Genomic DNA, 27,263 nt, shown 5'->3' with positions numbered 1-27,263 from the left:
CGGGATTTTTCCACTTCACACCCACATAATCAGGGGTTGTTCGATACAAGAGATTCTCCGACAAGTGTGCGAGGTTAGAGACGAAGACAATAATAGTCCAGGACCCAACGACGGCCCAATTCAACCATTGTGTGGGGTCGTCCCTTTTCTCCCTTACGCCTTCTAAGCCGGTGTACTTGTTTTTGCGTTGAACTTAGAGAGCTTTATACATCAAAGGTTTCAAGTACAATCAGTCAAAATGTTGCTAACACAAATGTTAGTTGTCGGGTATAGTCGGCTATTTTCCCAAGGTTTATTGTTTTGGTTTGGGTGGAATTCTGGAACCTAAGGATGTTTCGAAATTTGAAAAACTATTTAGAAATGCGTCTTCAACCGTTAGTGATGAAATTCCATGCAACATTTTATCAAGATCTCACCGAAATTCATGAAATCAGCCGAAATTGGAAGAACACATAGTCGCCCGTCATTTGGTAGATGAATAAGCTTTAGTTGCTACCCAAAAAAAAACTTAAGTATGATTATCGCAAAAGAACACTGCCCCAAATTTATACTGATGTGATGCTTTTGGGATAAGGTAGTTCCATCCACCTACAAACTAATCCATGACTTTCTTCTACCTTCCTCCTGATCACCAACATCACCAACCTTTCACTAGTAATAGCTCATCACAGTCACATGATGGAGGAGTTGTCCACATATGCGGCAGGCCGGCCGGCACATATGACATAAACCCCGGAATTAAATTACCGGCAACATACACATCGCAATCACAAATTTGGAACCACATATGCAGCTCGAAAATAACACTGTTAGAACCACACAAGGTGGAGCTTTCTTTTCCCCTGTCAGCCCTCAAAAGTCAGGAGGCAGCACCGGTTTTCCCAGTCCTGTTGATAAAAGAAAGTCCAATGTATAGAAAAACAGCAGTCAAACAAAGGCACACACCATTGGCATTTCCCCTTTCGTCCACCTAGCTAGCTTCTACATCCTCCCACCAAAGACTCCATTGTTTCGCATCCCAACCAGAGACACATGCAGCACACATCATCCACTCTAGAAATCTAGATGGCTGCGGCGCATCCCTTGCCTCCGGCCGTGGTCAGCCTCCCGGCCTCGCTCCTCCTCCTCTTCCTCCTTCACCATGTACATGTGGTGGACGCCGAGTGCGAGCCGGTGGCGTGCGGCAACTTCACCATCAAGTACCCGTTCTGGCTCGGCGCGCCCAGCCACCCCCCGCCGGAGCCGTCCTGTGGCCATCCGGCCTTCGAGCTCTGGTGTGGCGGCGGCAACGCCTCGGCGTCCATGCGTGGCTCCGCCATCCAGGTCCTCAGCATCGACTACGGCGCCAGCTCCCTCGTGGCCTCTCACAGCAGATTCTCCGGGCGGGTGGACGGCGTGTGCCGCGCCGACTTCAACATGTCGTCCAGCCTGGCCCTCAGCCCGTTCAACATCAGCCCAAGCAACATGGCCCTGTGCCTCCTCTTCGACTGCAAGGGGACGGAGCCGGGCGGGCGCGGGTATGCGAACGCCACCGCCACCTGCGATAGACCCATCTTCGCCTACCTTGGCGGGAGGTACGACCGGGACACGCCGCCGTCGATTCAGACGGGGAACTGCACGTACACGTACCTCCCGGTGCTCGGCTCGGAGGCGGCGGTGTCGACGGCGGCCAACTACAGCAGTCTCCTCAAGGCCGGGTTCCTGCTGGACTGGGCGGGCACCGGCGGCATCGGCGACTGCCCCGCCTGCGTCGCGAGCGGGGGCCAGTGCCGGTACAGGAACGCGATCGGGGCGTTGGCCTGCCTCTGCCCCGGCGGGAAGCTGCGCGGCCCGACATGCGCCGGTGAGTTCGCCCACGCCGCCACTTGCATCTACTCGACTGTACCAATCAGCGGGCGCCGACGCGGATTATTAGTCTGATCTTCCTCCCTGGTTCGTTGCATTTCCGCCGCATGGTGCCGTATTGTCGTCGCGCTAGCCAGCCATGCATTGCCGTCCCGATCTTCCGTAGGCCCCTGGAAGATTTCACCGTTGGCTTTTCTTCTTCTCCCCCGGTAGATATTCAGGCGGCTGACCGGCTAATAACACGATGAGTACATCGCTGGTGGCGGCGCCATTGACGGTTGACTGGTGGATTGCTGTGCGCCGGCACGAGAGATCGTCCGGTAAACGCGCGCGCGCGGTCGTCTCCTTTCTCCGTTCGTTCCAAGGTTTTACCCAACTTTTACGCATTTCGTTCCAAGGTTTACTCGATCTCGGTGGGAGCAGAGGGGCGACAGCACTAGTTATTAGTGCAGTTTGTCCATTGAAATTTGAAGACAGAATCAAGTATTAGGTCTAGTACGTACCTGCCAGAAGATTCGGTTTGTGGTGGGCATGTAAACGAGTGCGGTCAGTAGGTGCGTGTACACTTATCTAAAAAAAAAGTAGGTACGTGTATACTTATCTAAAAAAAAGTAGGTACGGTATACTTATCTAAAAAAAAGTAGGTACGTAGACGCGTGTACCATTGGACAAGTTTTATTTTATGAACGCGTCATTGGACAAGTGGAACTGGGTATACAACAAGTGGCTTCTGAACGTAGAGAAAAAAAACTCTGAATCTTGTTTTTTTTTAGCACTGCGGCCGAAATTCGCATGCTGCACTTGTTCAGTCCAGTCAGAGCCCAGTCCTCCATACACTTTCGGACGTACGGCCTGTTAAGCCCATATCTATATACTAATAGGACTTTCGGCTGAATTACATCTCTTCGGCCCACAATGATAGGTATTGAGCTATTGGCCATCAGGTGAGAATATTATCTTGTCTCAAAAAAACAAGGTGAGAATATTATCTTTGACATTAGCTCCATACTTCTTACCCTTAAAAAAAAGCTCGATACTTCTTTTTTGATCCATGCAGAAGAACTGCATGTAATATATTAATAACAAGAGAGGGTTCAGCTGGCCAAACGACCGGCAGGTTCAAGCTTACAAGGACACTGAAACAAACAAACACACACAAAAAAAAAGGACCACAACTAGCTCCCGCGCATAGCTTAAGAACAGTAGCTACTAAAAAACACTCAATCCGTAAGCTTGAATAAAATATATTAAGCATTTAGATTCTACGCGTTTTTAGATAGCCGTTTGAATAAAAGAATTTAAGCCCTAAAAATACGTTCTTGGAAATTCATAATCTCTAACTCAACCAAGTAGCACGTTGCAAATGCTAATAATCCCAATAAATGTGTGAACTCTAGGTTTGAAATGGACTTCTCCCCTATAGAGAAAGAAATTTGTGTGGAGTTAAAAGCTACGAAGGATAATTTTGTTTTTCCTACTAATTAAGTATTTGTACTAGTCCAACTTCTAACTCAACCAAGTAGCACGTTGCAAATGCTAATAATCCCAATAAATGTGTGAACTCTAGGTTTGAAATGGACTTCTCCCCTATAGAGAAAGAAATTTGTGTGGAGTTAAAAGCTACGAAGGATAATTTTGTTTTTCCTACTAATTAAGTATAAGATCGCACTGGGCTGGCCCGTCTTACCCTTTTTTTTCCTTCTACTCGAAATTCTTTCAAAAGAAGGTGCACAGGGGAGGATTCGAACCCTTCACCACACAGTCTCCTTACCTGCGCAGTAACCACCGGGGTCAACATCCTTTGGCGATTGAGAGCATCTTTCACAGTTCTTCAAATAAAGAACGTGAACCTGTTTTCTTTTCTTTCTTTTTTTCGCCAGTTTTCTTCTGTTTGTTCTTTTTTCTATTTTGTGAACCTTTTTTGATTTCGCGAACATTTTTTTGTGAACCTTTTTTGAATTCATGGACTTTTTTCAAAATCGATAAATTTTTTGCAAATCTGATGAACGTTTCTCAAATTTGATGAACTTTTTTTTGTGAACCTTTTTTGAATTCGTGAACTTTTTCCAAAATCCATAAACTTTTTGCAAATCCGATGAACGTTTCTCAAATTTGATGAACTTTTTTTGTGAACCTTTCTTGAATTCGTGAATTTTTTTCAAAATCGATGAACTTTTTTGCAAATCCGATGAACGTTTTTTCAAAATTGATGAACTATTTTCAAATTTGTTGAACTTTTTCCGAAATTGATGAACACTTTTTTAAAAATGGACGAACATTTTCTACAAATTTGATGAACTTCAAGTAAAATGATGAATTTTTACAAATTTGTTGAACATTTTCAAATTTGGTGAACTTTTTTTCAAGTTCAATGACCTTTTTTCAAGTTCGATGAACGTTTTTGAAGTTTGCTAAAAAGAATAAAAATCCATAAACAATTTCGAATTCACAATTTTTATTTTTTAATCATATTTTTTTAAAAGTCCGGTTGACCAGTCAACTGGCCAACCACGACTAGTTTTTTTGAGGGGCTGGTCCTGTACTGTGCCACTCGAGCGATCTGGCAGCAGTGGGGCGGTGAAGCGACCCGCTAGAGCGATCTGGGAGGTGGCGGTTGAAGCAATCGAGCAGGGCCGGCCCAGAACAGGGGGCGCGTGAGCGGCGCCACTTAGGAGCTCCCTCTATCTCCATCTAGGAGGAACAAAAAGAGAGGAGAATACATCCTGCTTTAAGCGCATTTGCCGACACTTATCCCGCTAGACCGGTGCCGAGGCGGAGGAAAGCAAGCGTCATGCTGCTGTGTAGGAGAGCCGCGCTGCCACCGCCGTGGACTGCGGAGGAGATGCAGTGCCGACGTCACGTTGGAGGAGAGGGAGCCAGTCGATGCTATGGAAGAGGCAGTTTGGCCTGCCGGAATGCCGTTGTTGAGGCGCTGGGGTCCCCTCCAGGCAGCCCAGGCAATGGTCTGGGCCATCAGAAAAATTTCAAGCCCATAGTTTGAAAAATTAGATCGGCCTGGGGCGCAGCCCACTCCTCATAATCCTCTAGCTGGGCCTCAGGTCTGAGAAGGCTGGCCCAATACCACCTAGCGACCGAGAAGCTATCGTTTGCCAACCCTACCCTGCCGGCCAGGCCGCCGCCGCCCGCCGTCGTGCTCGTGCGGTTGTGCTCCCCTTCGATCCCCTTCTCCTTGGCTGTGGACATGTTCGTCGAGGCGGCGAACCCCGGGAGGCGGCAGGATGCCGGGCGAGGCGGCCTTTGCCAGGAGGCAGGACCGCAGGAGGCCAGGAGCAGCCCACCCCGGTCCCTTCGTTCTTCCGCCTCAGGGCCCCAGCTCCGCCGTTGCACGGAGGTATTCCCCCATCCGGCCATCCCACAAAACTGCCATCTCACCTCTTCCAAATCTCATTGTTGCTTGCTTAGATGCCTCTGTTTGATGAATGATGATGATATTTAATTCTTGTTTGTGCTTCCCCATTTGCAACATAAACATGGAAACCGATTTAGACATTTAGTAAAAAAAATCTATATAATTTTACAACTTTACGTGGACGTAAGATGAATAAACAAAAACGAAACGAGACAATAACATTTTCTTTTTAAGTTCAAACCAAGGGATCCACGGAAACGAGTCCTTCAACTCGAACAACTGATAATATCACTCGTATTAGTCCAACTCAAGCCCAGTGATATTGATTATTGGTACAATGAGCATCGCGTCTAGTTGGAATATAACATTGAAAAAAAAGCAGCATTTTGCTTTTATTGTTTTCTGTTTAAGCAACCAAGAGCTGAAAACATACCTTGAAACTGGGTTTTCGGCCCTTTGTTTTTCACCCTGGTCATCAGCCCATCCTGGCTCCGCCATTGGCTGAGATGCAACATGCCACTGTCTCCCCTTCTCCATCTCATCTCGTTTTGTTCTCGTGCTCGTTGGCAAGCGACCTCCCGCATAATGTAGTATTTCTGTCAGGCACCGTTGATCTATATGCTCCAACCAACTCCAGCGAGGTTACTCGCTGCTAATCTGTGTGTCCTGTAACATCACCGTGAGACGCACCCTTGGTTTACTCCCCTCAATTCTGAGAAGGCTGCGATGCTGCCAGCCCATATCAGGCGCACTCCGTGCATGGCCTCGCCTGAGATGGAGGGTAGTTTTTGTTTTCCCTGAAAAATGTGATCTTTACACACCTATCATGATCCAGGAATCCATGAACAAGATGTACTTGAAAGACAAAGTACGTGAATATGTGATCTTTACACACATATTCTTTAACTTGCACAAACCAATAACCCAATAAATGATCTTCTTTTTCATCGGATACTGAAAGTCTGAATGTTGTACAGATATTAGAATCTGGTATTTTATCTAAATTTTCCTTGATAAAGGGTCAAAGGGATCTTGTATTTAGATAGCTGACAAAAGCATGAGTAGCTGGTATGGAAACAAACAGCCTATAAGCATCCAGGTTCATGTCACATCGCGGGCACACAGAGGTCATGTTGATGGCTTACCCGTCAATGGTGTGTTAGGATTAGAAATTCAGAAACCATGGCCTACAAGTCCAAGCGGTGGTTGAGGGAATTCGTGGATGACGATAGCTTAGCCCCGATTTTCCAGTCACTCGTTCGTACCACCATAGGATCCGTCCACATATATCTTTCTTCAACCACGATATCCTCTCATACACATTTCTCCACCGCCCCACGGCCAAATCTTTCTGCTCCTATGGCTACTACCAGCTGCTGGTTCTTGGTGTTCGTCTGGGTAGTAGCATGGGAGATGCCACTGACGGTCGCTGGTGCTGAGGAGCAGGAAGGGGAAGGCTGCTCGAGCTCTGCCAAGACGTGCGGCAACCTCACCATCTCCCACCCGTTCTGGCTCGCTGACAGGGAGGCGGGAAGATCGTGTGGTCCCTTAGATTTTGAGGTCAGTTGCTCAAACAACAACATTTCATTTCTCCGGAGCTCTGGATTCACTGGCTTTGCGATCATGGACATCTCGTACGAGGACCGCAATTTGCGTGTCATTGATGTACACAAAGAAGAAGACTTCAACGTCACCAACGGCACCTGCAATTTCCCCAATTGGAACACCTCCAGCAAGCTGGCAGTGCCGTTTAAGGTCAACCCTGCCAACCTGAACATCATCTTGTACAAGTGCACGAAGAGGGCGGCCCTGGTGGAGGTGAGATGCGCAAACGCGAGCAACGTGTTTGTTCGCGCGGGAGTGCGTTTCGATGAGACGGGGAACTACGGCGGCTACGCCTTGGAGGGCTGTGATGCTATCGTCGTGCCGGTGATGGGCTCGTCGGGCTCGGCGAACGCGAGCCACTTCGAGCAGCTCATCAGCGATGGCTTCCTCCTGACATGGGATCCACCCCCTACACGTAAGTTCACCGGCCAATCATCTTTTAATCAAAGTTCGTAGCTAAGCTAGGACGTGGAGTGCCTAAGTAACTTTCATGGATTCCCATAATCGATCAAACAATCAAACATGTTACTACTCACTAACCGAGGATTAGGATGAAGTTGATAGTTTTTGTTCTTCTTATTCCTACATTTTAGAAATCCAGTGAATCAAACAGGCCCTAGTTAGTCTGAACTGAGCTCCCGAAGTCGGCCGTATAAACAGCCAAAATTGGCATCACGCACTTGTTCAGTAATCCAGTCAGAGACCAGTCACACTTTCAGAATTTTCCTTTTTGAGACACAGTCACACTTTCAGCTTCAGACAACATATTAATTATTTGGAACGTTTGGATGGTTGGATTGGGAGTGGCTACAAGACAGTCAAAAAATTTAAAGGGTCAGTCGATTTCCAATTTTCTATTTCAACCGTTGGATCAAGATCCAACGTCCACAACTTTATCTTCAACCTCTGAGCATGCACTGTTTCTCTTCAACCTCAAATTTGACCCCTGAGCCGCCAGCTTCCACCGGCCCCCGCCCCCCGCGGCCGGCGGCGCTCCTGCGACCGCCTCGCCGCCCCGCCCTCCCCTGAACCACCTTGAATCCTAAGATAGATAATAGGGTGCTGACGGCGAGCCCCTTCCTTCTCTCCGACGAGGCCCTTCCTCCTCCGTCCTTCATTCAAAATCGACTGACTCGAAATCAAAATTCAGCTGACTGACATGTAGCTAAAGCCCGTTGGATTACAATGCGTTGGCCCACAACAGTGGAATTCTGTCTGGCGTAGCGGAGTTCTTAGGCGTCAAATAGGTGGACAAACGACCACAAGCAGCTATTTGGGCCAGCTGTTGCCACAACCCATGTTAGCCCGTGTTTCTTTTTGCGAAAAATGTATTCTTCTTAATAAGATTTCAAAATGTTGTCAAAATATCAGTTTTAAGAAGTGCACAAGAGATTGTGGGAAATGAAAGATATGTTCATTCATACAAACAATTGTATTCATCTATAAAAAATCCATGGATTTTTTTTTAAATTGTATATGTGAAATAAAATGTTCATCACATATTTTATTTTTTCACATATGGAGAAAATTATATTCAGATGTTTAAAGAGTTTTCATAATTTTTAATGAACCGAAGAAAAATAATCAAAAGAGGAAATATGTATAAAATAAATATAAAACTGATACAAAAAGGGAAATTAGAAAAAATAAATACCACCTAAAAACATGGGAAACAAGAAAAACAGAAAACTAGAGGAAATTCCCAAAAAATGAAAAGAAAAGAACAAAACATAAAACTGACCGAACCAGGAGATGTGCTAGACCCAATTATGCATCCTCTTTTGTGTTATGCCGACATTTTAATGGGCGTCGAATAGGGTTTGTCAGCATAGCCTGTGAACCTTGTTTTGGGTCACCTAGGCAAATACATAAACCCACATCCTCGCTCGTACTTTTATCCGAGTGTCATCTTTGAGTCTTATTTGAGGCTCGTTGCACTGGATAGTTGGTTTCTTAACAGGATTAAAAAGTTATGGCGGTTTCTATAATGAAAATCCATGAGAAGGCTCGTTGCTTAAAAATATATATTAGAAAGACGTTGTAAAGAATCAGTTTGGAAATGGGTTTAATGCTTTCAAGTCCTTGGAAAAAACCACTATTTAGAACTTTGCCAAGTTGCACGTTACAGAGGCTAAAATGACGCAAAGTAAAATGTGTGAGCTCTAGGTTTGAACGGACGACGTCTCCCCTGCACAGACAGGAAAATTGCACTCAATTTCTAAAATGCGCAACCCCAATAGCCAATCAGTACAAGGATCTTCATTCCTACGGATAGTTACCTGTCAAGTGTGAATGCCGTAGAACAAGAGCATGGAGTACCAGGAACCGACAGAACCAGCGTACCTAATAAGCATCCTGGTTCAAGTCACATACGGGGTCTCTCTGGTCATGGTCATGGCTTACGGGCCAAGGGGGTAACTCTCAAGGCCTCAGGTTTATAAGTCATTGCTTTCCAGTCTAAGGGGTCAGTCAATTGGGGAATTTCGTGGAGGACGATCGCTTGGAGAAACTTTCCAGTCAAATGTTCTGTCTTGCTTGTCGTCCCCTTATATGGTTCGTGCTTCGACCACGCTATTCTATCTTACGCGTAGCTAGCCTATCTCCCGTAGCCCAGTCATGCATCCCCTTTGGTGCGCACTGCAATCTTTGAAATCTTCTACGCCCATGTCTCCGAGCTGCTGGTTCCTCGCCTTCGCCTGGGTTTGGTGGCTACCACTGGTGCTCGTGGCGGCTGAGGAGCAGCAGGTGGAAGGCTGCTCGGCCAAGTGCGGCAACCTCACCATCTCCCACCCGTTCTGGCTCACTGATTGGGACACGGGAAGATTATGTGGTTCACCTGGACTGCCGGAATTCGAGCTTACATGCTATAACAGCACTTATCCACTTCTACCGAGCTCCGTGCCCAACAACGCCGGCTTTGCAATCATGGACATGTCCTATGAGGAACGCAGCTTGCGCGTCGTTGATCTGCGCAAGCTGCAATTATTACATGACCCACCCAGCATCTTCAACAGCTGCTTGCCGATCTGGAACACCTCTGCTAAACTGGGCCGCCAGTTTAAGATCTCCCCCGTCAACCTGGAACTCATCTTGTACAACTGCACGGAGAAGGCCGCGGCGTCGGCACGCCGGGAAAAAGAACTGGTGCAGGCGAAGACGATGAGGTGCGTGAACACGAGCAACACGTTTGTTCGCGCGGGAGTGCCATACGACCGCACCGGGAACTACTCCGGCTATGCTTTGGAGGGCTGCGATCCAATCGTCTTGCCGGTGCTGCGCTTGCCGTCTGGCAAGACGAACGCGAGCCACTACGAGCGGCTCATCCAAAGTGGCTTCCTCCTGAAATGGGAACTGCCCCCTCCTCACCCTGCACCTGCACCTAGGAATGAACCACCTCCCCCTCCAGGTAAGTTCACCCAGTCAAATCATCTTTTATTCTAGTTCGGCTAGCCGCAGTCCCTAATTTGCTTGGATTTCCCTAATCGAAGCAAGCAATCAATCATGTTAGCTCAGTGCTCTCACTAGGTACGTCATTAGGCATTCGTTAACCAGTTGAACTGGGGTATGGTTCAGAACAAAGTCCTCTGACAGAACTTGTGCCTAGTCACGGTGACTGAACTCTGAACTGCTCGACTCTGCAGCACGGTCAACATAGGCATCGCGGGCTTGTTCACTCATCCTCTTGACAGCCCAGTGGAAAACAGACTGTGAAACTTGGACTAGTGGGCCTATGTTTATTTTTCTTGGGCAATTTCGGCCTAACCACGGTGCTTTGCTCATTAGTTTTTTTTAGCAACGCTTGTTAGTGGGCCTATGGTTTTTTAGCAAGTGCGCCTATGTGGTACACTTCTATATTTAAAAAAAATACTGTCTTTTTAATGCAATGACTTATAAAAAGTCATTTTAATACATCAAGAGAATATGTCGAATATTCATGTAAAATAATTTCGTTTCATATGTACACCTAATTTTTATACTAATTAAATAATGTCCATATATTTGAAAATAGCTATTCATAATTATAAGAAAAATGGTCATGTATGTCAAAAGAGTTGTTCATACATTTCAGAACAAATATTCATGTTGAAGAAAAGGGTTCAAGACTTCAAAAGGAAGTGTATATATAATATATATTTACTACAAAAGTGCAGTAAAAATCAAATAAATATACATATAAATAAATTCATATAGTAAGTCAGTAATTTTAAAAATTGACCTAAAAAGTGAAGAAATAAGCAAATAACAAAAATATCAAAAGTAAAAGGTGAAAATGTAAAATTATTAATATGAAAACAAAAGGTAAGTAAAAAGGATTAATATGAAAACAAAACCCATTGTAAGTGATTTGAATAAAAAAGACCATGATCATTCTATGGATTTGCTATCTCTAAGTTGGTTTTCATACGCAGGCCAGGTCGCACATTATACAATGTCTAGATGTAGAAATGTGCAAGCGAAGGTTAGAAGTTCTTTTCATTAGATTAGATAAATGTCTAAAGAAGAGCACAAAATATCCTGGTCCTGGTTCTAGTGATATCATGGGCTCACGGAGGTCATGGCATACCTTACCTACAGATTTGATTAAGTCATGGCTTACTAGTCCATGGTGTCTATTGGGTGTAAACGAGCGGAGAACGTCGTACCTCGTTGGAGGCGACGGTTGCATGTTATATAGGCAGGGGCATCTCCCTGATAGGCATACAAGGTTTGTTGGGATTACATCTTGAGAGACAAGGAAGATCTAGAGAGATAGAGATAAGAAGTTACAACAAGATGGACTCTATCTATCTAGCTAGGCCAGGTTCGGCCGGTGCGCCCTATGGGCCTGTTGTACTATGTTTAACACCCTCCCATAATCACAACTTGGACAAGTTGAGATTACGTTTAAATTCCTCAAAACTTCTTGTAGGCAAGGCTTTAGTAAACCCATCAGCAACTTGATCTTGAGAATGAATAAACCGAACATCCAACTTCTTGGCAGCAACTTTTTCTCTGACAAAGTGAAAGTCTATTTCGATATGTTTTGTCCGTGCATGAAAAACTGGATTGGCAGAAAGATATGTAGCACCAAGATTATCACACCATAAGCATGGAGCTTGTTTACATCGTATGCCAAGCTCCTTGAGCAGAGACTGAACCCAGATAATTTCAGCAGTAGCATTTGCTAGTGCCTTATATTCTGCTTCTGTACTGGACCTAGATACAGTAGCTTGCTTTTTAGCACACCAAGAAATCAGATTTGGACCAAAGAACACTGCAAAGCCACCAGTTGATCGTCTGTCATCTAGACAGCCTGCCCAATCAGAGTCAGAAAATGCACTGACAAGTGTTGATGGTGACTTGCTGAATGTTAGTCCAATACTCAAGGTATTTTTGACATATCTAAGAATGCGTTTGGCAGCTGTCAAGTGTACTGTAGTGGGTGCATGAAGAAACTGACAAACTTTGTTCACAGCAAAGGAAATATCAGGCCTAGTCAAGGTTAAATATTGTAATGCACCAACCATACTTCTGTACCTGGTGCTATCCTCTTGATTCAAGAGTTCTCCCTCTGACAAGGATAGTTTTTCTGAGCTGGACAAAGGTGTTAATGCTGGCTTGCAACCCTTCAACCCTGATTTTGCTACAAGATCAGTTGCATACTTTTCTTGGGTAAGATAGAGATCATCTCCTGCTCTTTTTACTTCAATACCAAGAAAATAATGCAGGTCTCCCAAATCCTTGAGAGCAAATTCAGAATTTAGATCTTTTAATAATCCTGTAACAGCCTCATCTGATGAACTTGTGACTATGATATCATCAACATATATAAGTACAAATATAGAGGTATTTGACTTATTATAAATAAATAATGAGGTGTCAGACTTGGAAGGAGCAAAACCAAGTGCCTGAAGTTTTGAGCTCAACCTGGAATACCATGCTCTAGGGGCTTGTTTTAATCTATACAAAGCCTTATCAAGCTTGCAAATGTGAAGAGGCTTACTTTTATCCTCAAACCCAGGAGGTTGTTTCATGAATACTTCCTCTTCCAGAACACCACGGAGAAACGCGTTCTGTACATCTAGCTGGCGGAGACACCATCCCCTGGACATGGCAATAGACAAAACGAGGCGAATAGTGGCAACCTTTACAACAGGACTGAATGTATCCTCATAGTCTAAGCCATACCTTTGCTTAAATCCTTTTGCTACTAGCCTAGCTTTGTAACGATCAATGGTTCCATCAGACTTCTTCTTTACTCTGAAAACCCATTTACAGTCGATCACATTTTTACCTTTGCCTTGATGTGCAGAGACTAAGTGCCATGTTTTATTTTTGTGAAGCGCCATGCACTCTTCTTCCATGGCTTTCTTCCACCGTAGATCATCCAAAGCTTCTGCAACAGTACGTGGAACAGTGTCTGCACTATGTGTGTTACAAGCATAACCAAATTTTGCTATATGTTTATAGTCTTTGGGTTGAATTACTCCCCTTTGAAGTCTGGTCCGGGATGGTGACAAAGCGGGCACAGAAGATCCGCCCCCTGGAGCTGCTGCAGATCCCGAAGAAGACCTGCCGGGGGCCTCAGGCGCGTGCGACGAGGCGGGATCTTCTGCGGCCATCGGGCGTGACGTACGGGAGGATGGCGCCACAGAAGATCCGGCGGCAGCGGGGGCAGCGGCGTCCGGCTCATGATGGGGCAATGATGAGTGGGCCCCCGCAGATGCGGCGCGGGACTCCACACCCGGATCCCGCCGAGGCGCGCGCCGCGTGTAGTGACGCGGTTCGTCGCCGAACCGACCGGGCGCAGGGTCCACCCGCGCAGGCGCGCCATGATTGGGTGGGGCGCTGTCGACTTGTCGCGGCGCGGAGCCGCTGCTGCCACCGCTGGCGTGGCGTGGCGTGGGGCTCGAGGAGGATTCGTCCGTCCCGTCATGCGCGGAGCCCGCGGCTGATACGCCCTGATCCCGAGGCGGATCCGCCTCGATGACGTGGCTGCTGCATGCAGGGGGCATAAAATGACGAATTTGGCTGATTTCTTCAGTATATTCTGCGCCGATTTTTTCTGCTTCATCACAAAACTCATCACCAGCATTAGTAGGAGAATTAGTCAATAATTGATCATTAGTAGTAAAAGCATCCCCATTGTCAAGGCCGGTGAGGTGAGATGGGAGAAGAAGGATTTCCTTTTGAAGGAGAGTGCCGGCGTTTGGGTGGAGGTGTGCAAAAGGGAAAACAGTCTCGTCAAATACGACATCACGGGAGATGTAGACACGACCTGTGGATACATCAAGGCATTTTACACCTTTATGTTGTGGACTGTAACCAATAAAAACACACTGTTTTGATCGGAATAGAAGCTTGCGATTGTTGTAGGGACGAAGATTTGGCCAGCACGCACAACCAAACACTCGAAGTGATTTGTAGTCAGGCTTGGTGTGAAGAAGGCGTTCTACCGGAGTTTTATTGTTGATAACTCTACTAGGTAGGATATTGATAAGATGAACTGCGGTGAGAAAGGCTTCATCCCAGAATTTTAGTGGCATAGAGGCAGCTGCAAGAAGAGCTAGACCTACTTCAACGATATGCCTATGCTTACGCTCGGCGGATCCGTTTTGTTGGTGAGCATGAGGACATGATATGTGGTGAGATATGCCAATCTGTTGAAAAAAGGAGTTTAGGTTTCTGTATTCCCCTCCCCAATCAGATTGTATAGCTAGAATTTTGCAGTTGAACTTTCTTTCTACAAGTGCTTGGAAATTGTGAAAAACTTGAAACACATCAGATTTCTTTTTGAGGAGATATATCCATGTGTACTTACTGGAATCATCAATGAAACTCACGTAGTAGGTGTGACGCCCAATTGAGGTAGGCGCAGGACCCCACACATCAGAAAAAATGAGTTCAAGAGGCTTGGTGGAAACACTTGTAGATATAGGATAAGCTAACTGGTGACTTTTAGCACCTTGGCATGAGTCACAAATAGTCTCACAACTACGCTCACCAACAAACGGGAGCTTATTCTTTCTAAGCAATTTCTCAATCAAATAAAACGATGCATGTCCTAATCTATCGTGCCATCGTGTTGAAGACACTTTGGTGACACCATAGGCTTGTTTATTCAATCTCCTAAGCTCCGGAATCAACGGGTAGAGCCCTCGAACACATCTACCTCGATAGAGAATTTTCCTCGTGACTTGATCCTTGATCAAAAAGAAAAACGGATGAAATTCAAGGAACACATGGTTATCGATGGCAATGCGATGAACGGAAAGGAGATTTTTGGATGCACTAGGAACATGCAAAATTTTTCTGAGACGAATATTTTTGTGGGGAGTTTTTATTACTGAATGACCAATATGACTAATGCTCATACCTTCTCCATTGGCGGTATGGACTTGGTCTTGCCCGCGATACTTCTCGCGCATGGTTACCTTCTCCAACTCCCCTGTGATGTGATCTGTCGCGCCGCTGTCCACGTACCAGTTCGTGTCGACGCCGTAGGAGCCTTCTGCCGCCCCCGCAACCTTCTCATCTTGGGAAGATTCTCCATCTTCCTCGTAACGGTACTAGCAGTCCCGTGCAGTGTGGCCTGGTTTGCCACAAATTTGGCAGCGCGGGATGTCCGGAGCAGCGCGTGGGCGGCCTCCGCGGCGACCCTTGTTGCTGTTGTTGTAGGGCCGACCGCCGCCGCCGTTGCTGCTGCGTGGAGAAGGGTTGCCGTCGCCGCCCGAAGACTTGCCCTTGGAGCGCTGCGGCCCACGGTAGCGAGATGAGCCACCGCTGCATCGGCCGCCGCCACCACGGCCGCGAGAAGCCGCGTTGGCAGAGGACTTGAATCCTCCACCGGATCCTGCCGTGCTGTAGAGGGCGAGGCGCTGATCAACGTTACTCATCTGGGCGTAGAGGTCGTCGATGCTGATGGGCTCGGTGCGGGCGTCGTTAGCGGAGATGAGGGGTTGATACTCCATGTCAAGGCCGGAGGTGATGTAGGAGATAAGCTCATCATCATCGATCGGCTTCCCAGCAGCTGCGAGCTCATCTGCAAGGGACCTCATGTGGGCGAAGTAGGCAGCCACCGACTGCGTTCCCTTCTGCGCCGTGGAGAGAGCAACCCTGATGTTGTTGACGCGCGCCCTGGACTGCGAGGAGAACATGTGGGCAAGGGCTGCTCAGAGCTCGTGCGGCGTGGCTATGGACGTGACCTGCACGAGGACTTCCTTGGTGAGGTTATTGAGCAAGTATCCAAGTACCTGCTGCCCTTCTCTGAACCAGATCGGATAGAGAGGGTTGGGTGTTTTCTCCTCTTTCCCGTCCTTGTCCTTCTTGACGATGAACTGGGCGGGCTCCGGCATCGTCCCGTCGACGTAGCCGAAGTAACCAGCACCTCTTAGCTGCGGAGTCACCTGCGCACGCCACAGAACGTAGTTGGTGCAGGTGAGCTTCTCGGCGACCAGCCCCATGGAGGCGATCTGGACAGAGCTTGAGGACGACATGGCTGGTGGTAGGTGTTTTTGCTAGATGTGATGGATAGAGGAGGCTCTGATTACCATGTAAACGAGCGGAGAACGTCGTACCTCGTTGGAGGCGACGGTTGCATGTTATATAGGCAGGGGCATCTCCCTGATAGGCATACAAGTGATAGGCATACAAGGTTTGTTGGGATTACATCTTGAGAGACAAGAAAGATCTAGAGAGATAGAGATAAGAAGTTACAACAAGATGGACTCTATCTATCTAGCTAGGCCAGGTTTGGCCGGTGCGCCCTATGGGCCTGTTGTACTATGTTTAACAAAACTTCCTGGACGATGATCGCTTGTCCCAAATTTCCAGTCAAATGACCAATAATACTCTGCTCGTTCGAGGTCCCCATATATATATGGTTCGTGCTTCCACCACGGCATTATCTCTTATACGTGTAGTCTACCTTCCCACACCATAGCCCCTGACCAGCAAATCCAGGTACCACCCTTTGCTATCCACTGCAATCTCTCCAAATCTTTTGCTTGGATGTCTCCCAGCTGCTGTTGGTTCTTATTCTTCATCAGTGTGTGGTGGCTGCCGCCGATGCTCGTGTTGGCCGAGGACCAGCAGGGGGGAGACTGCTCGACCATGAAGTGCGGCAACGTCAGCATCTTTCATCCGTTCTCGCTCACCGACAGAGAGACGGGAAGATCATGCGGTCCTGATCCCTACCCGGACTTCGATGTCGCTTGTATCAACAACAGTATTCCAGCTCTACGGAGCTCCATACCACTCAACCAGGGCTTTGAAATCCTCAATATCTCCTACAAGCAACGCAGCTTCTATGCAGTTGATATGGGCAAGCTGGGCGTGTTGAACACCACCAACAAGTGCCGTGGGGTGTTCTATAACACCTCAGTCAAACTGAACGGCCCGTTCAGGATCGCCTCCGTCAACCTGCACCTCATCCTGTACAACTGCACGGAGGAGGACGGAGCAGCAGCCGCGGCACGTCAGGACACAGAACTGGTGGAGACGAGAGTGAGGTGCGAGAACGAGTGGACGGTGCTTGTTCGTGCGGGAGTGCAGTACGACCCAACCGGGAACTACAGCAGCTACGCTTTGGAGGGCTGCGACGCCGTCATCGTGCCGCGGGGGCGAGCGCGAGCGACTACGAACAGCTCATGAGGGATGGCTTCCTCCTGACATGGGAGCTGCCCCCTCCTCACCCTGCACGTAAGTTCAGTTCACCCCGTCAAATAATCTTTTAATCGAATTCCTAGCTATGTCAACCAGTGCTCTCAGTAGGTTCGTACGTAGCCGTGCGGACCATTAGATGTTCATTCAACTGGGGTATGGTACAGAATAGTAAGTGGCTTCTCGGCTTATGCCTAGTCTGACTGAACTCTGAACTTCTCAAATGTTTTTTCTTTTTCTTTTGAGGGGATGAACTTCTGAAGTCTGGACGACGGCCAATATTGACATCATGGACTACTTGTTAACTGATCCACTAACAGCCCACCGGCAAATAGTAGACTTTATGGAAAGCTCGGACTAGTGGGCCTATATTTTTTTCTAGGGCAATTTTGGTCTAGTCATGGAGCTCCGGCCTATATTTTTTTCTGGCGGCTGTTATGCAACCTACTAATACAACTTTATTTTTATAAAAATGATACACTTCTATATTTAATTTTTTTACTCTTGGAAACCATTTTTATGAAATAACATACAAAAATACATCAAAAGGAGATGTTGGATGTTTGTGTATAAAAATATACTTATGTCATACTTAAACCAACCTTTTAAACTAACTTTAAAATTTCAGAATATTTGGAAATAATTGTTCATGCCTATAAGAAATTGATAATGTATCTCAAAAGAGATGCACATGCATTTCAGAACAAGTATCTATCTATTTGAAAACAAGGAGAGTAAGAAAGTAAAAAATAAACAAATAACTAAATCCATATAGTAAGACGGTACTTTTAAGAAAGAAATGGAAATAAATAAGAAAGAAAGACAAATAAATAAGAGAGAAAACTAGAAGTAAATGTAAAAGAAAAAAGGAAAAAGGGTGAATATGAAAACAGAAAGGTATTCCTGCAAAAAAGAAAACAAAAAAGAAAGATAACAATGCAGAAAATGACTATAAAGAAAAGAATAACTCATATTTGCATGCCATCTGTGCCCGTTCTTCACTCCAACCTAAGGCAGGACTAGGATTTTTTGTGAAGTCTGGGTCTAAGGTGCAATTGTACGGTAGGGATTGCCGTGCGATAGTGAAGGGAATCTGTTGGCAAGGGTCACCTGTGACACTGTTTTCTGTCCTTGGTCGCGGACCGCCAATCCATTTGTGTTTCGGGGGCTCTTAAATGTAATCACAGAAATAAGAGTTGTTTTGTTACATCACATGGACTTAGAATTTTCTTGCAGCATGGTAGTGTGCATTGATTGTGCATACCCTGATAGTTTATTTAACGTCCTTTTGTGAAAAAAAAACAGTAAAACCTTATAACAAGTCAATGCAAGGAGGATTTTTCTTGGGAATTGGGGCACAAGGCGATGAGTAGAAAAAATTATAAGGGTTATAATCTTTAGATTCGAGCATGTCCTATAGAAAGAATTCTGAAGACTAAAGTTATACACAATCCATTGTAATTCATTTGGATCAAAAAGGCCCAAATCATTCCATGGATTTGCTATTTGTAACTTGGCTAAGAAGTTGTTTTTTCCTATGCTGGCTATATCGCACATCACAAAGTCTAACATTATAAAAACAAATTGTGTTTAAATTTTTAAATATGCAACTGTAGGTTAAAAGGCTTTATTCATTGGATACTTGTTATTATTCCCGCTGCCCGGGTTTATAATGCCAATTAATCTTGTGTTAACTCAGACGGTTTTGAAACTTATCAGGTTCATAGGAGAAAAAAACTCAGTCTATAAGTCCTACACAATTGGCTGGTTTATAAGGCCTTGTGAGACAAGATTAATAGTAGGTACCAGGCAAGTGTGAATTGCAAAATTAATGGTTCTATACCAGCCCAAGTGTGAAGGTTGTACCAGGATTATAACCTGGTTAGATAGCAGACAAGAGCGTGAAGTAGTCGGAACCGGAAAGAACCTGCCGAAGCATCCTGGTTCGGAAGTCACATCACTGGTTCAAAGGAGGTCATGATCATGGCTTACCTCGTCAAAGGGGAACCCTGAAGTTTGATAAGTCATGGCTATACTAGGCCATGTGTTCACTCGGGGTATATTTTGTGGATGACGATCATTTGCCCCAATTTTCCAATCTAATGTTGTCCGCTCACTCGCCGTCCGTCGCCATATATCGTTCGTGCTCCTTCCAACCGTATTCTCTCATACCTGTAGCCTATGACCACCCTTCCAGCCACGGTCCTCCTTTGCTGTTCACTCTAATCTTCCCAAATCTTCTACACCTATGGCTCCGAGCTGCTGGTTCTTCTTGGCCCTCTGGCTACCATTGGTGCTCGTGGTCGTGGCGGCTGTGCAGCAGGTGGAAGCAGGCTGCTCGGGCTTGGCCAAGAGATGCGGCAACCTCACCATCTCCGACCCTTTCTGGCTCAATGACTGGGAGACGGGAAGACCGTGTGGCTACCCGGACTTCGAGGTCACTTGCTTTAACAGCAGTACTCCAGTTCTACTCAGCTCTGTACCCCTCAGCTACGGCTTTGCAATCGTCAACATCTCTTATGAGGAAGAAAGGTTGCACGTGGTTGATGTAGGCAAGCTGAAATTGCTGAACGCCTCTAGCAGTTGCGAATTCCCGGTCTGGAACACCACCATCAAACTGGGCGTCCTGTTTAGGATCGCCCCCGTCAACCTGAACCTCGTCTTGTACAATTGCACGGAGCAGGCGGGAGCAGCGGCTCTGGCACGCCGGCAGAGAGAGCTGGTGCCGACGAGGATGAGGTGCGGGAACGGGAGCGAGGTGTATGCCAAAGCCGGAGGCCGTTACAGCGAGGAGACGAGCGGCTACAGTGGCTACGAGGGCTGCGACGCTGCAGTCACGCCGGTGCTGGGCGCATACGGCAAGGCTGACGCGGGCGACTACAAGCAGCTCATCAGCCATGGCTTCCTCTTGACATGGGAGCTCCCACGTAAGTTCACCCACCAGATCATCTTTTGATCCAGTTTGTAGCTGGGCTACGACGACGGACGCGCAGTGCGTGCGTCGCCTTGCCTTGGATTTCCCTTATCCGATCAAGCAAGCTATCAATCGAATCATGCCACTCTTATTAGAGGATAAGGCCGTACGTGGTTGTGGCGGCGGATGGATGTGGCCAGCGCGGCATTTCCACCTTCCTGCTCGCTCAGTACGTCCACTTGACCATAGCCAAGTTGGCACGTCCTGGCAACACATGCTTGTTCTAGCTAGATTTTCTCCGGCGCAATGCATCTTTTGTTCAAGCCGGAAACCGAAACATATTCGGAATCCCCAGCCGAGCCACATACCGGGCGGTGCAATGCATCTTGGCCGGCAATCATGTTGGCATTGCGCAAGTTAGTGCTGGTACCCTTTTTATCTTCCGTAGGCTGTCTGTCGTGTTGGTGCATTTCATCCTTGCGTGCGGTAGCTGCATGACCTCGTTGTGGCCACGAGTGATGGTCGGGTAAACGTGTAGCGCCGCCGTTAGTTTCTGATGAGCTGGGCGGCAGTGCCTGTCTATCTTTTGATCCTGTTTTTTGACCCACAGTAAACTTATCCTGGCATTTGCCTTTTTACCTGGGTGATCTTTGTAGTATCGTTTCTGTGGGTCTGCGTCTGCCCATGTAACTAGATCGATTTTTCTCGCTCTCAGTTCACAGCGCGGGTGCTTTCCCCCCCTTTATTATGCAAACAAAGAGTTCTTTCTCTCGCCGGCAACTACTACACTAGGACCGTACTAGTACGACTGATTAGTGCTGTAAGGTAAATTACTCCCAAGTACAAGTGGGTTCTAATTTACACAAGTAGATGCTCATACATTAGCACAAGTGGAAACAAAGTTACTGCTAGGCTACGGCCCAAGACTGGATCACCCCAATTTGTACACTCAGCCCTGAAGTCTGGCACTGGCTGACAGTAGTGTCGAAAAGGTTCATACGCGATTCATCAGTCTTCTAGTGAAAATTTCGGATTTTGAAAAACATGCTAAACATTGGACTTAGTATATGCTGTAAGCCGGTAGGTACCGAGCACACGTACGCCATTGTGTGGAAAGTTCGTGTCAAAACTGTCAATACGTACGGTCAGCTAATTGGAGTACTGTCAAAGGTGTACTGTCAAAGGTGTCCATGCATGTACTATACCAGTATGCGCTTACATTTCACCGGTTCACGTGTACGACCACTGTTACCAGTCCTCACACAAGTACGTATCCAGCTAGCTCACACCCATGGGTCCATGGCCGACAAGAGCGTGCACTAGCCGCAGCCGATCGACACGAGGAGCCCGGGCTCGCACCTTATCCGGTCCAGTCGCCTCACTGCTCGACCACGACATGGGATGACTGAAATGGGCGTGTGTGGACGTTCGTTGCAGCGGTCAAATGTTCCGGCTGATCACTCACTGACCCCCCTTCCCTGATGGATGTCCATATACGTAGTAGGTAGGTACGATGAGTATCTCAGTTGATACAATTCTATATCCTCCTCCATCCACCTTGTGTGCCCAAAGAATTACCTATCCTGCTACTCACCTAAGCCATCTACCAGAATCATCCTCCCTCGCATGTTCCCATGGCGCCTTGGGCCTTGCCTCTTCGTCTCCGTTGTCGTCGTTGTCATCGTCGCTTCCACGATGCCGGCACGGATGCTCGTCGCGGCGGCGGCGGCCTGCGAGCCGGAGCGGTGCGGCAACGTGACCGTCTCAGCCCCGTTCGGGGTCGTCTCGGGCTATGAGGAGAACCAGTGCGCGCAGTTTGGGTTCCAGGTCCACTGCACCGACGGTGTCCCCTACCTCGGGTACTACGAGCGCGAGTTCGGTGTGCAGATCCTCAACATATTCTACAACAATGATTCCCTGCTCGTCTCCGACGTCCACAAGCTCGGCGACTTCAATCTCACCGGCGAGGGAGGATGCCACGTGCCCAAGGCCAACACCGCCAGCAAAATCGGCCCTCCGTTCTCCATGAGCGGCCTCAACCGGAACCTCATCTTCTACAACTGCGCCGGGGCACCGTCGCCGGAGACGGTGCGCCGAGCGGGGCTGGCGGCGACGGTGTGCCGGAACAACACCTTTGTCCGCGCAGGGGGGCGTTACAACGCGACGGGCGTGATCGCCGGCAGCTACCATTTACCGGGCTGCAACGTCACCGCCGTGCCGGTGCTTGGGGCGGCTGGGAAGGTGAATGCCAGCGACTACATAGAGCTCATCAGCGATGGATTCCTCCTCACATGGCGGCCGCCGAGTGCTGCCGGTAGCGGTGAGTTCAGTCGTTGAATTAATCATTTTCTATCGAGTTCCTAGGAAACAAACAATCTGGCCTCAGCTTCCCTTCTCTAGCGGGCCATGCAAAATTAATGGCGGGTTGGCAAGCCGTCGCCGTGGCGGGCCATGGTTGGCGCTACTTGGCCGCCGCCGCGGCATTGCCGCTGTCCAACGGCTTCCCCGAAATCTAAGGGACACTGATTAAAAAAAGGGAATGGAAAAGAGGTAGAGCGTTGACTCTGACTGGTCAAGCCGCTCTGGCCACCGTCCTTGTTCCCCAAGTCGCACATCCCACCCTCCATTCTGTCCCGTTAACTAGTCCTCGCCAGCTCCGGTCAGTCAGCCATCCCCACCACAATCCATGCCGCCGCTCCAGCCCCCTCTCCTCCTGCTCCTGCTCGTCGCTTCAATTCTCGAGCTGCCGGCGCCGGCCGCTGCGGCCTGCTCGCCCAAGAAATGCGGCGACCTGAACATCAGTTACCCGTTCTGGCTGGAGGAGCCCGGCCGGCCGCCCTGCGGCTCCCCGTCCTTCCAGCTCAACTGCAACGGCAGCCAAGCTCTCCTCAGCCGCTCCATACTCGGGGCCTACCAGGTCGTTCAAGTCTTCGCCGAGAACTCCTCCTTCCTCGCCGTGGACAGGAACCTGCCGCTCCACGACGGCTGCCCCAAGTTTTGGTTCAACATCTCGCTGGGTCTCGGGTTGAGTCCGTTCGTCATCAGCAAGAGGAACAAGGAGCTGCTCGTCCTCGACAAGTGCACGGAGCAGAAGGTGACGCCGCCAGGGTTCAACCGCACGGGTTGCGCCAACGAGTCTTTCATCCGCCTTGGCGGGGAGTACGGCAGTCACCGCGAACCCGTCCTGCCGGCCTGCCGTCTCTCCGTCGTGCCGGTTCTTGGTTTTCCGGGCGGCGACGACTACGTCCGGAGCATGAAGCAAGGGTTCCTGCTTGAGTGGACAGTGCCGTCGGATAATTGCCCCAAGTGCGAGGCAAGCGGCGGTCAGTGCAGGTACGCCAATGACGGCACCGGGTTTTCCTGCCATTGCTCCGGCGACGTGTACCCTGAGATGTGCGGTGAGTTGACGAAAATTAACTGACACCGCCACCATGAATTTCCCTAGTCAATAACTAAGTAGTTCTTTGATCAAGCTAATCCCCTCAAAACTTCAAGTGCTAGCGACCGATTCAGTGACTCCCAAAATGCCTGACGTAGGTAGCAATTTTGACACTGCCATCTGCCATTGAATCGCTGTCAAGACCAGATTTACTGCGTTTTACGTCGCTGTTGGTAGGAGGAACATAGAATGCTGATTGGACACTGATATTTTGTTGTTCTTTCAACTCTCTTTTTTGCGGGAAAAAAAGAGTGCTTGCTTGGTTTCTTGGAGCTCCTGCAGACTACTATTTTGTTTCTGGTAGTTAGTGATGAAGTTAGCCCATTGATTGAGACGTTGGATGATTGGAGCCTATGGGTTCCTAGTCAAATGCATATGTTGAATTAGTCAACAACGCTATTCAACAAAGATGCCGTACTGACGGTTCCAAACAGACTATTCCCCGTAATTGCCGATCGATGCGCTTACTTTTCTGTGCCCTGGCCCGTTTTTCAAACATGTGGAAGTCAGAGTTGTTGCAACTGTTTGTTGTGGAATTAGGGGTGTAAAGTTGAATCGGGCACTGTGGTTAGTTTCAGTTGATACTTAGCGGTGCTGATGCACATGGTAATTGGGTGTTAACACTGCTTAATGAGTGCAGAATAGTGGGGCGATGCCAATCATTATGGCAGCTTACAGCATTCCATTTAAAATTTCTCTGTAGCAAGGCACCAAGCTAGCTTCAATGGAACTATCTATTCAACTCTGTTTGTTTTCTTGAAAACTATGATGGCACAGTTGCTTTTTTTTATAGATTTTGACCTACTGCCAAATGTATGAATCCGTTATTTCTGGTGTCACTTTTAGGATCTAAGTATCATGATTGTGGCTTCTATGAATTTTTTCTTAGTATACATTGCTACCTTCAGTTGTGAGTCTGAAATTCAGCTGTTGCTGGATTTTCCTCATTAAACAGTCACAAAAGGGAGTTCGACTTTATGTAGAACCTCGCAAAATTATCATGACAATACCAAGTCATCCTACATAATGCTCTTTTCATTTGTCAAGTGATTACTCATACTTGTTTATTTCTTCATAAACTGCAAAGATATTTACAGACTCTTCTTATGCAGGGGACAGTAAAAGGACGAAAACAGTTTTCATAGTAGGTGAGTGTCAATCAACTCTGAAGCTGTTCGGCCCATCTATTCCTTCGGTTCTTATTTCCTGTGCTCCATATTGTACCAGAATATGGAGAATAAGGGGGTGAAATCTCGTGATGAAGAATTAATCAGATCCCTTGGTTGCTTCATGTTGCTAATGCGTTATATTTGTTGTGAACAGTTGGATCACTAGGCGCTGCTCTTGCACTAATGGTGTTCGTCATCTATGTCTTGCACCAACGAAGGAGGAAGAAAAAAGCTATGGCTTCAAATGAGTTCATGCGAAGTGGATCTTCAATGACGACATACAGTAAAGACCTTGAGCTGGGTGGTTCTCCTCATATCTTCACTTTTGAGGAACTCGAAGTGGCTACTGATGGATTTAGTGCTTCAAGGGAGCTTGGTGATGGTGGCTTTGGAACTGTTTATAAAGGTAAAACACATGTTTTCGGAAACTCGTTGCTTCTCAATCTTATACGTAAATTACAGATGCTAGGAGCTCTGTTCTCAAGTGTATTCTCTGATAAAATTATCTTGCCCTTAATTCACTTGGCAATGACAACTTTGAACATTTTGTCATTCAGGAAAACTCAAGGATGGGAGAGTAGTTGCGGTGAAACGCCTTTACAAGAACAACTACAGACGGGTTGAGCAATTCCTGAATGAGGTTGACATCCTATCCCGCCTGCTCCACCAGAACCTTGTCATCCTATATGGCTGCACGTCTCGGATGAGCCGTGACCTTCTCCTGGTGTACGAGTTCATCGCAAATGGGACCGTCGCGGACCATCTTCATGGATCCCGTTCGGCGGAACGAGGCCTCACATGGCCTCTGAGGCTGAACATTGCCATAGAAACGGCTGAAGCACTGGCCTACCTCCATGCAGTCGAGATCATACACAGGGATGTGAAGACAACCAACATATTACTGGACAATAACTTCCATGTCAAAGTTGCAGACTTTGGGCTGTCACGCCTGTTCCCGCTCGAGGTCACCCATGTCTCGACTGTTCCACAGGGCACACCGGGCTACGTCGACCCTGTGTACCACCAGTGCTACAAGCTGACCGACAAGAGCGACGTCTACAGCTTTGGTGTCGTGTTGGTGGAGCTGATATCCTCAAAGCCTGCCGTGGACATGAGCAGGAGCCACAGTGAGATCAACCTGGCCAACATGGCTCTCAACAGGATTCAGAACCATGAAGTTGTTCAGCTGGTTGATCCGGAGCTCGGCTATGACACCGATCCCGAAACGAAGAGGACGATCGACCGCGTGGCCGAGGTGGCCTTCCAGTGCCTGCAGATGGAGAGGGACCTGAGGCCGTCGATCAAGGAGGTGGTGGAGATCCTGACTTGCGTCAGGGACGGAGACTATCAATCTAAGAGCATGAAAAAGAAGGCTTCTCAGAAAGAGGACGCGCACTTGCTCACGGAGGGCTTGCAGTTTTCGCCTGACACGGTCATCCATAGATTCGATAGCCAGTCAACTAACCACTCGGTAGCATCGAATGCTAGCGGGTTATGATGTGCTTTGTATTGATTCTGAAGAAATAAGGCCGCCCTGTCGATCGGATGAGTTGTATATAGCATAGAGTTTGCTAATGAGGTGATTCATCTTACTAATAAGTACAGGCTCATGGTTGCAGTAACTCTGCATTTCTGAGCTTGGCAATGATTCAAATGGTAGGTGTATGTACTAGGAGCAAATTCCAGGATAGGCACTGTAATATACATATAGTCAGTTCAAGTTGACGAAAAGATTGAATTCAGAAGTTGAACTGATCAACATTCATATTATAAGTAATCACACTGTACTTATATATAGGAGTAATGTACTTCTTTTGCAAATATATAGGAGTAGTAATGTACTTCCTCCGTTTCTAAATATAAGACCTTTTAGAGATTCCACTATAGACTATATACGAAGCAAAATGAGTGAATCTACACTCTAAAGTATGTATATATTCATCCGTATGTACTCCCTCCGTTCCAAAGTTGGTACAAAGTTGTGTCATCTATTTTGAAACGGAAGAAGTAGTTCATAGTGGAATGTCTAAAAGGTCATATACGTATTTAGGAATGGAGGAAGTACTTATATATAGGCGTAAGGTACAATTATTAGAAAGAGGACGCGCACTTGCAGACTTGCTCACGGATGGCCTGCAGTTTTCACCTGATTTGGTCATCCATAGATTCCATAGCCAGTCAACTAACCACTCGGTAGCGTCAAATGCTAGCGGATTATCTAACATCAAATGTTGAAAAGAATGTTGCCGAGGCCCTTTTTGGCACTCTTTGACAATGAAA

General features: G+C 47.4%; 1 protein-coding gene and 1 pseudogene across 5 annotated transcripts; one reads left to right on the top strand and one right to left on the bottom strand.

The window, feature by feature from the left end:
- The first annotated feature begins 929 nt into the window (after positions 1 to 929).
- LOC119266739 (LEAF RUST 10 DISEASE-RESISTANCE LOCUS RECEPTOR-LIKE PROTEIN KINASE-like 1.2) lies at positions 930 to 26,776 on the top strand. Of its 5 annotated transcripts, none has more exons than XM_037548010.1 (4): positions 930 to 1,843; positions 24,927 to 24,962; positions 25,138 to 25,389; positions 25,541 to 26,776. In XM_037548010.1, exons 1-4 carry the CDS (start codon positions 1,066 to 1,068, stop codon positions 26,479 to 26,481), a joined length of 2,007 nt encoding a protein of 668 aa, XP_037403907.1. In that variant the 5' UTR covers positions 930 to 1,065; the 3' UTR covers positions 26,482 to 26,776. The 5 variants fall into 5 exon arrangements, with proteins under 5 accessions (XP_037403907.1, XP_037403906.1, XP_037403910.1 ...); XM_037548009.1 differs by lacking the exon at positions 930 to 1,843 and adding an exon at positions 6,383 to 7,235; XM_037548013.1 differs by lacking the exon at positions 930 to 1,843 and adding an exon at positions 17,957 to 20,388.
- Positions 15,681 to 15,819, bottom strand: LOC119273852 (annotated as a pseudogene).
- Positions 26,777 to 27,263: the final 487 nt, after the last annotated feature.

The sequence above is a fragment of the Triticum dicoccoides genome, chromosome 3A (assembly GCF_002162155.2).
Source record: "Triticum dicoccoides isolate Atlit2015 ecotype Zavitan chromosome 3A, WEW_v2.0, whole genome shotgun sequence".
In the NCBI taxonomy this organism is placed as follows: Eukaryota; Viridiplantae; Streptophyta; class Magnoliopsida; order Poales; family Poaceae; genus Triticum; species Triticum dicoccoides.
The sequence above is the reverse complement of the archived record's forward strand: the minus strand, read 5'-3'. Positions and strand labels throughout refer to the sequence as shown.